Here is a 10304-nt window from a genome sequence, read left to right on the forward strand (position 1 = left end):
CACCAGGTATTTATTGCACTAAGATCTTTACATGAATTATTTTATTTAATCCTCATAACAAACCTCTGAGTAGATACAGATGATTAAAGAAGTTCAGTAACTTACTTAAGTACATGTGGCTGGAGAGAGAGAGATCTATTCCTTCCCCCAACCTAGCTTGTTATGAAAGGTATGGTATGTTATGGAGATGATATGTGAGTCCTTTTTTTTATTCACTACATGTGCTAATATGTTCATCCAGATAATTTTTAACCAAATTATTAAAGTGGAAAGATTGAAAAATAATTCTGATTAAATTATGTATATATATATATATATTTTTTTTTTCTAATAACCCTAAATAACAGGGAAAAAGTAAGAAAATCTGATTCCTCAAAATTTTCACTCATGGGCTTATTTCAAAGAAGGTGAGGTCTCCTTAAGGCTGGGACATCAAGTTAATTTTGAAGCATATTTTTTTTCCTTTAAAAATGTTTATAGTCTAAAGAAGAATGTACTGATTTTGATTTCTTCTAAAAAAATAAAAAGTTGACTCAGAGATTACATGTGCTTTTCATTCTCAATTTCTCTTGGAGGCATGATGGGACCCCCTGGGCCAAGAGGGTTTCCGGGTCATCCAGGATTTCCAGGGGCAGCCGGTGTCCCGGGGAGAGCTGAGGCCACTCCAGGGAAACCAGGGGACCCGGGACCACCTGGGTTGCCCGGAGCTCCAGGACTGCAGGGCCCTCCGGGATCTGATGGTAAAGTGCACCTTCTCCACGTTCATTGGCGTTTATGTTGCATGTGGCATCTGCGGTGTCCTTCATAAAATGTGACTTTCGAAATATTTTTTAACATGATCTAATATGTCATGAGCCAAGTTAGTATGATTAATAATACAAAAAAGGTAGACTGATGTTGGATATCACATCAGCTAAAGCGTATGAAAATATTTGGTTGAGGATTTAAGAGTGAATGGCAGAGTTTTGTGAATTACTACAATTTAATTTTTTTAAATGTAGTTTTAACTTTTATCAGAGTTATAGAGTTAGATTAGGAGTCAGACAGTTCTATGAAGCCCGTTGTGAAGAATTGCTGTCCCAGGCGACCCCTTCTGTTCCTTCCTCCCCAGGAGCAATTATCTTGGCACAAGTCATTGGAATCTTTTTTTATTTGCCTTTCTAGTGCCCTTCAATGTACTTGTATGGCTATTTCCTTATTTTTATTTATTTTTTTAAAATTTTTTAATGTTTGATTCATTTCTAGGAGAGAGAGAGAGAGAGACAGCGTGAGCAGGGGAGGGTCAGAGAGAGAGGGAGTCACAGACTCTGAAACAGTCTCCAGGCTCTGAGCTGGCAGTCAGCACAGAGCCCGACGCGGGGCTCAAACCCACGAACCGCGAGATCATGACCTAAGCGAAAGTTGGACACTCAACCGACTAAGCCACCCAGACGCCCCCCTATTTTTATTTTTAATGTTTATTTATTTTTGAGAGGGGGAGAGAGAGAGAGGGAGACACAGAATCTGAAACAGGCTCTGCTCTCCAAGCTGTCAACACAGAGCCCAAGGGCAGATCATGGCTTGAGCCATAGTCGGACATTTAACTGACTGAGCCACCCATGCGCTCCCTTGTATTGCTATTTCTAAATTCTTGACTTCAAGCTTTATCTTTTGACTTCCTTCCATAGAAGATGAAATTAGCTCTTTCAGCCCCTCCTCACCACACATATGCACATTTTCTACTCCCAAAGCCTATTCAATATAGTTATTATCTTAAGTTTGACTACAAAAAGTGTTCAGTGATTGCACTGAATGGTTATATAAATGCTGCTCACCAGGCCAGCCATATAATAATATATGTTACTACTTTTCCAGCATACCATTTTGTTAACAGGAGCCTGGTTTTCTTTGTGTGTTTCCTTGGTTTTCAGTATACTTACTGAGAATTTAACCTCAAACTGTCAAGAATTGTATAAATCTCCATTCCAACTCATTAAATATTTTGTCAGTATTATCTCTTTGAGTAAATCTCTCCTGGAGCATCTTAACCTGTTCAAATTAGGTCCCATGACAATTTTAAGCTGTCTCAGACACTGTCTCAAAATCTTCCTTTACCATTATCCTGGGATTTCTTTCTTTCTCTTTTTCTCTGGCTCTTTATCTGTTTCTGTCTGCTTCTCCCTCTCTCTGGGTCCCCTTGTTACCTACAACTCACATATCTCTATCATACTTATGTCTCATATATCCATCATCATACGTCCTGAGAAAAAGTATACTTTACCTGTCTCAAAATGCCTTTATTCTACTGGGGAATTTGCTTGATAGTTTGGCTTAATATAAAATTATAGATTGGAAATATATTTTTCTAGGCATTTTCCATTGTTTTCTAGAGTTGTTACTAAGAAGACCAATGACATTTAGTTTCTTGATCCTTTGAAATCTGTTTTCTGCTCTGAAATCTTACAGAATTTTTCTTTTTTCCCAATGACCTTAAATTTCACAATGACTTGCCTCTGTGTGGGAACATCTGCATTTATTTGTAGGTGCTCAGTGAGCAAGTCCAAGGCAAGACAAACCCTCCATTTCTGGAAAAATTTCTTGAGATGTTTCTCTGAAGATAATTTTTCCTCCATTTTCCCCTTCCCCACTCTAAAGTTATATATTGCAGTGCTGGGCACCCTGGACCACAAGGAATAAAAGGCAAAGCGGGTCCTCCAGGAAGAAGAGGCTCAAAAGGAGAAAAAGGCAAGTATGCATCAAAGGTAGGATTGCCTGAAGACAGTAGCATTTGGGGGATTGGAGGCATTGATGAAGCGGGTAGTGGAGCATTTCACTTCGATGTGATGCACACCTTAGTTACCCCCTTGAGTGCACCTCTTCATTATGTGCTTCTGATGTGACTAGAACTTAGCAAAAGTCAAGTCTTTGTACCTGAGAGCCTAAAGGAGAGACTTGCCTGGTGTGAAATCACCTCAGAGTAGGGACCATTTTCATGAGGTGCTTTTTCTTCCTTGAAAGAAGCAGAGATGGGAAAGTATCGATCCTTTATTTCACTTCCTCTCTGTGGGTCCATATTTCCCAGCATCATCGAATGCTTATTCCTCAGTATTTCTCTACTTTAAATTGTTTGGTGCCTTTTTGACCATCTGGAACAGGTGGGCATGAGAGCATAGACACAGCTGAGTTTAACTGTCCAAAAGGCTTTTTTAGACTAAAAATCCTGATGATTACAAAATGCATTGTAGTGAATTATCAGCTGTAATATGCAATGCAGTCAGGAATCGTTTTTCACATATTATTTTGTTTCTTTATTTGTTTAGAGTTTAGACTCTAACCCAATTTATTTTTCGTTTCGTCAGCAGGAAATAAAAGACTTTCAAACTTTTAAAAATAAGATTCCTTATTTTTAAAGTTCCTTCAGTAAAAGTGGATATCAGTTTATCAGAATGAGTTTATTAAGTCCCAAGACACCCCATGTGTCTAGAAATGGTATATCTGACCCACATAGAGCATGCCTAGGTACTGCTACACCGGGCCCCTTCCCCCCCATCACACATGATCAGTTATGGGAGATAAGAACCATGAACATCAGACCCTTTTTCTTATTTTCATTCTTGGTTTTGTTTAGTAAAGGCTTTTGGAGATTTTATGCAGGAAATATGACAAAGCTGCCTTTTATCCTCTGTCTAGGAGACGCAGGGCTCTGTGCCTGTGAGCCTGGCCCCATGGGCCCACCAGGCCCTCCGGGACTTCCTGGGAGGCAGGGTAGTAAGGGAGACTTGGGGCTCCCTGGGTGGCTTGGAGAGAAAGGTCATCCAGGCCCTCCGGGTGCTGAAGGATCTCCAGGACCACCAGTGAGTAGCTTTTACCAGTAACAATCATTCTCATTAAAAGGGACAGAGATAAAATTCAACTGTAGCTCTGATTTATAGTGTGATAAATATTTTATATTTTGAACCTACATATATTAATGACCAAAAAGAAATCTACAATCATTCAACTAATATTTGTTGAGCACCTACTATGTTTCAGGTGCCGTTCTAGGTGTGGGGGACACTGAAGAGAGCACGACAGAGTCTGTGCCCTCCCGGGGACTCCTGGGATTGGGAGGGACACATGCCATGTAGCAAATAGATGAGTACGTGTGGCTGATGATAAAGGCCATCACCATCTAGTGTGGCTTGAGGGGCAGAGCTGAGGAGATGAAGTCAGAGAAGTGGCTGGAGGTTATGTGGGGCGGTGGGGCATGGGGCTTGGTGGGTGGGTTGGGTTTGGGCTTTTATTCTGGATGACATGGAACAGCCAATGAAAAGTTTAAAGGAGGGAGAGACATGATGCTCTATGGCTGACATTAGCTTCGAATGGCTCACTCTGGTAAGCCAGACAGCAGGGGACAAGGGAAGCATGAGGGAGATGAGCTGCAGGAGTCCTGGTGAAATATGATGGTAGATGAATTAGCACATTGGTGCTGGGTGTGACGAGAAGTGATCGGATTCTCACTATGTTTTGAGATTAGTGCTAGTAGATTGGCTGTTAGGCTGGACATGGGCTCTTAGAAGGAGGAAAGTAAAGGATAAGACCGAATGGGTAAGACAATGTGAGGAGTAGGTGTAGAGTAGCAGAAAGGAAGTAGTGTCATTGGGACCATCTTAAATTTGAGGTGCCGATCAGACACGCAAGGCAAGGTGTTGAAGGGTAGCGAGATGGTATTCAAGTGAGGGATTCAGATGAGAGGTCCAAGCCGCAGATTGGCTTTGTCAGGGTTTATGTGATCCTCTGTGCCACACGGTAGATCTGTTTTGAAAGCCTTCTCATCTGCTGACCATTACAAGTGACTCAAGTTGAGGCACAGCCATTTGGCAACTTGATTCCTCAGAATAAACTCACTGGCCCTAAGGGCATTACTCTAGAGGCTAGACACAGCCTGCCTGTCTCCTCTTTATGGAAGAGCCTTAATCCTGGGGTGATCTGGAGGCTAACCATCAGCCCCAATGTACTCTTCCATTTTCCCCAGCACATGCCATGAAAATAAGGTTCCAGTCTGAAAGCTTTAAGCAAGGGTGACAGTTAGGCTCTCTCTCGGTACCACCCTCAACACACCTTGCAAAACACACTCGCAAAGTCTGCTTGACAGGAAGCTAACCCCCTAACATGTATATGTTGAATGAACACAGCTGCAGCTGTTAAGTACTTTACATTTTATAGTCTGCTTTTATAATTTGGCATTTGAGCATAGTCATTTTTTTATAGTGGAACCTTCATTAAGAAGATGATACTGGCTCTAAAATATTTTGGTGGCTTTCTCTTGAGTTGTTTCTCAGGGCTGGCATCTTTCAGTATGAACTGTGAGTTCCCCCAGAGTTGTGCTGGCTGGGCTTTATGTCATCCAGTTGCTGTAGGGCTTACCTCTTTGGACACATTATATTTCTGATGTCTTTTTTCCATTCATGATCCTGTCCGTATGACTTCTCTGCATTAAGTTCATCACAGCGTGGTCACAGCTGGGGACTAGGTCCATATACCATGAGGCATTGTGAGAGGAAAGGGGTTGGGGGCGGAGACTGGATACACAGAGCACAGAGGAACCGCAGACAATCACTGTGGGTGCTCTCACTTTATCAGACACGTCCTATCTCAGCAACTGGTCTGGCCCCAGCAGCCACAGAGTGGTAGGCTTCTTTGCAATTTTTTCTGTGGTTAGAACAAAGCTTTGTATTTATCACCATAGTCTGAGGTTGGGGGTTTCCGACCGAGATGCTGTCATGCAAGGCATGGGGACTTGGAGGCACGTGGACCCACCTTCAAATCCCAGCTATGACATTGGCGAGCTCTACAGTCTTCCTGAGCCTCAGGAAGACCTCATTTATAAAATGGATATAACAACACCTGTCTTACAGGTTTGTTGGTGAGAATTCAGCCCAGCAGCATATTCTGAGGGCTGTGAGGTGTACACCAGTGAACAAGCAAGGTCACTGCCCCTGATGACTTGCAGAGCAAACCAAAGGTCACTGACTTGACATGGGCGAATCTGACCTACTGGCCTGTTTGGTTTTGTCTTCCTAGTGTTTGATTTTGTATTATTATTAAGATTTATGGCAGCCCTTGAGAAATTGGAAGTTCATTAACACAGGGTCAGTGCATTCCCACAGTTTCCAGGAGCTGAGAGGTGGCCATGCCTGTGGGAGAGGACTGGGTGCTCCTGGCTCCACACTGTCCATCCATCTGCTTCTCTTGGTAGGCATGGCCCCTGTGGGCATCTGCGGCTCAGATCCCTGATCTAGACCATGTTTTAAACCACTGGTACGTGGCTGGCAGAGAGGAACTTTTTTGTTACTGCTGAGACTTTGTTGTTATATGAACACATGTATTCAATGATCTTAGGTCTTGTAATAATGACACGTAGCCCTTGATCCCAAAGCTGCTGGGAACCTTTGCCGTAAGAATCTCTTGGATTCAACATTTGTTTCACTAAGAATCTAAGCACCATGAAGGCAAGATGGTCTCCTGTTAACTGTTGTGTCCTTGCTACTCTGAGTGCTCCCTGGCCCTTTGTTGATCCTCAGTGAATGTCTTTCTAGTGAAATCCAAAACCATTGCTGGTTGTCTAATTTTTTTTTCTCACTAGCTCAGCTGTGTCTGTGATCTGACTCTAGTGCTGACAATTCTATATCTGCAGAGCATTAGAGCGATTTATAGTACATTCTGTGTCTCCAGTGGCTAACTAACAAGCTGCTCAGATTCCCAGGGCACCAAGGTCTTATTTATTAAGCATTCCACAGGCATTCTCCTTCTGGGGAGAAACTGGTTCACGTGCTCAGTGAATGGTTTTATGTGTTGATAGTTTGTCCATCGGAAGAGTGTTTTCATTATTTGCCTCTGTGTCTCATATACTTTGGCCCTGTCATGTTGTCACTTATGACTTAGCATATACAGGAAAAATAAGAATTTAAGCAACACTCAACCCTTATTAGCACTTTGTGATTTCTTAAGTTCCTTTCCTGTCTAATCCAGCTCTTTCTACTAAGAAATTTGTTCCACCCACCTTTTTGATATCATGTAGACATCGTTACCCAGGATGCTATACTACAGGGATGCCCCTGGGTGGGGGTTGGGGTATTGAGTAGGTGTGTGGAGCTGGTTTTTCTCTACATCAGATGGCTCCCAAGCATTTTTGCCCTTTGGGTTTTCATGTCTGTTATGTATGGTTTGGCTTCTTCATTCTTGCTGCTTAGTGCTGCCATTGTGCTGATCTCTACTGCTCCCTTCTTCAACTCTTAGTAGTTAACTGCTTATAACGTGTCAGTTAAGCAGGTTAAGCCTGCATAAACTTGTTAGATTGTATGAAAATAAGGCAAGGTGGCATCTGTGTGGGAAAAGTAAATGGTCTTCTCAGTCATTTTTACCTCCGTCTAAATTCTTATTTGTGTTTCTTGACTTTCAAGGTCATCCAGTAAGTAAACTTGAGCTATATATATAGTGTTTCTGTAGCTGTATTTACTATGATGCTTGGCCACTCTAATATGCTGATGATAGGTTTCCAGATTTTTGACACGGCTTAATATTCACTAATATGTAACGCTTATAAAACCATGACCCAAACAGTGAGTCTCAGAGCAATGCTGAGGTCAAAAGACAGCCAAAATCGGCTGTTTACTTGCTATATAGAAGAAATATATCAACAGTAACCAAGGTTCTTATTCCCCTTCCTCTTGCCCATCAGTTTCCCTCAATATCACACACTTTTCCCTAAACCTCTGCCTTGAGCTTTAGTCGCAGCTGTTGTGGTTAACCTACCTTCCTCTTTCCTCCTCATTCTATTAATATGCCCAAGACAGTTAAAAATTTTAATTATATATTTTTATTTTGAGGTTAGTTTTATGTCATGACTCAAAGAAGTTGCACAATCATGCAGGGAGTTCCCATGGACCCTTCACCCAGTATCCCCCGTGATGGTGTGCATAACCATAGTACATTGCCCAAACCAGGAAATTGATAATGATAGCCACTTCTGTTGAATCTGGTACAGACCATCCCACAAGCTTTTAAATGCAGGTCAAGAGCCTCAGTTTTATAAGGTGGAACCCACCTTAGAAGGCAAGGAAGAGAATGATACCAAGAGCACCACACCAGAATCTGGAACACGTGATTCAGAAGGAAAGAAGAGAGAGATTAGATTAGGTGAATAGCTTTGACCCACTGAACTTACACTGATTTGTGCCTTTTGTTTCTCACCAAGGGAAAACCCGGTGCTGCAGGGCCACCTGGCAGTAAAGGAGAAAAGGGTGACCTGGTTGTATCAAGAGTGAAAGGTAAGCCTAGTCAATCACTTAGCTCCCTGCCATTTTGATGAATGATATATGAACCTTGCATTCATTTCCCTTGTGACCACAGATCACTTCTATAACAAGACACAGGACTGTTCAAATTGCTTACAGAAATATTCCTTGCTTGGGGCCCCTGGGTGGCTCAGTTCATTGAGTGACCAACTCTTGATTTTGGCTCAGGTCATGATTCCGGGGTTGTGGGATTGAGCCCCACATCAGGCTCTGCACTGAGCCTGGAATCTGCTTAAGATTCTCTGTCTCTCTCTCCCTGTGCCCCTCTACCCCGCTTGTGCTCTCTCTCTCTCTAAAATAAAAATAATATTCTTTGACCTTCACAGAGCTGTGAGAATGTGGAACCTCAGCTCCCCTATCTCTGATTTGAAAACGTAAATGCTCCTTTAGCCACATATTTAAATCCTCATTCTTGTGAACTTGGATTTGACACAAGACCTCCTTTGACTTGCCTACTGTTTTTTCAGTGCATTATGGCATCCTGTATTAATCAAGACTGTTTTGGTCATGACAGAAACTCAGCTTGAGGTAGTTTTAGAAAACAAAGTAATTTATTGACTCAGCCAAACAAAATTCAAAATGGTAAACGTCGTCTCCCGGGACAGCTGAGTCCAGGAGACTGCACCATCTGCACTTCTCCCCAAGACTAGCTTTCCCTGGGCTGTGGGTAGACTGCCCTTCCTCGCGGAAGCTCTAAGTTCTTACCAAAAGAAAGAGAGCTAGCTCTACCTTCTCAGCTCCAGTTTGAAAAAAAAAATTCTGGAAAGATTGGACTAGACTGGGGCAAGTGGACAGCCATGGACTGCTCCCCCTTCACCATCGCCAGGGGATGGAGCACCATGTTTGGTACCACACACGCAGTGGTGATGTGATCGGCGCCTCCTGACACAACCTCCTTGGGGGGCGCTTCCCAAATAAGAGATTCCATGCATTTGGCTGTTGTCATTCTCCCCTCTGACTTTCATGTGGTTGTCTTTACGTGACTTAGTCAACAGAGACACTCAGAGGAGTCTCTACCGGCCCACACGGAGGCAAGATCATTGCTTTTACCTTTTGTCCTGTTTTCCTTCTACTTCACCCAACTGCTGAGAAGGGCTTGAATATCTGTTGGCCTTTATTCCCAGGGCAGAAAGGAGAAAGGGGTCCTGACGGGCTCCCAGGATTTCCAGGGCAACAGGGACAACATGGCCGTGATGGACTTCCTGGAAGAAGGGGGGAACCAGGACCCCCGGTATGTATGTGTGATTCTTCTTTGGCTGTAGAGTTTCGTTTTCTTACGTGATCACAGAGCATCTGTTTCCCCTTCCCAATTTAAAAGTGTGATTCAGTGCAGTGTCATGGACTGTGAATCAGAGTCACCTTCCATTGACTGCTAGAAAAAGATGATTGTTACAAAAGGTGTGGCATAGTCGCAGATGGGCTGAAATCCTGAGTGACAGTTGCATCACGGTGCGATTTTCTGTCCCGTCTTTGGTCTTAGTGTCATTCTCATGGTGTTTGTCCGCTTCTGGGGCGCTTGTATCTACAAAGCCACCAGTGTTGGCAGGCTGATCCATCAACTCTGTAGGGCGGAGCATAGAACATAGGTTCCGATAATGACCTTGGCTTCTGTCCCTAGGTGACGAAGCGCATGAGGGGAAGTGGCAAGCAAGAGAGGGGGAACTAGTGCAAATCCACTGAATTGACGTATTAGTTGATGGGAAACCCCACTGACAAATGGTATTTTTGCATTTTTCAAACACGTTTTGGGTGGAGACCATGTGAAGGTAATAGAGGTCATAAGAAAAGACTATGAGACATGATCTTATGCTTAGGAACTTAAAGTGTCTTGGGTACATGAGGCATGTTTGGATGCCGACATTATGTTTCACTCACATCATTCATTTTCTTTTTTTTAAAGTTTATTTATTCTGATAGAGGCAGAGACAGCGAGAGCTGAGCGGGGAGGGAGAGAGAGAGAGAGAGAGAGAGAGAGAGAGAGAGAGAGAG

The 10304-nt window shown here is 43.0% G+C and overlaps 1 protein-coding gene across 1 annotated transcript in view; it reads left to right on the forward strand.

Moving 5' to 3' along the window:
* COL4A4 (collagen type IV alpha 4 chain) overlaps positions 1 to 10304 on the forward strand; it is a 114596-nt gene that overhangs the window by 49678 nt on the left and 54614 nt on the right. The window contains exons 19-23 of the mRNA XM_039257625.1: positions 576 to 740; positions 2635 to 2724; positions 3670 to 3833; positions 8216 to 8288; positions 9440 to 9546. Coding sequence (XP_039113556.1) covers positions 576 to 740; positions 2635 to 2724; positions 3670 to 3833; positions 8216 to 8288; positions 9440 to 9546 — 599 coding nt within the window. The remainder of the gene's footprint in view (positions 1 to 575; positions 741 to 2634; positions 2725 to 3669; positions 3834 to 8215; positions 8289 to 9439; positions 9547 to 10304) is intronic.

This window comes from Hyaena hyaena, unplaced genomic scaffold (genome assembly GCF_003009895.1).
Source record: "Hyaena hyaena isolate Hyena2069 unplaced genomic scaffold, ASM300989v1 scaffold_628, whole genome shotgun sequence".
NCBI classification, from domain to species: Eukaryota; Metazoa; Chordata; class Mammalia; order Carnivora; family Hyaenidae; genus Hyaena; species Hyaena hyaena.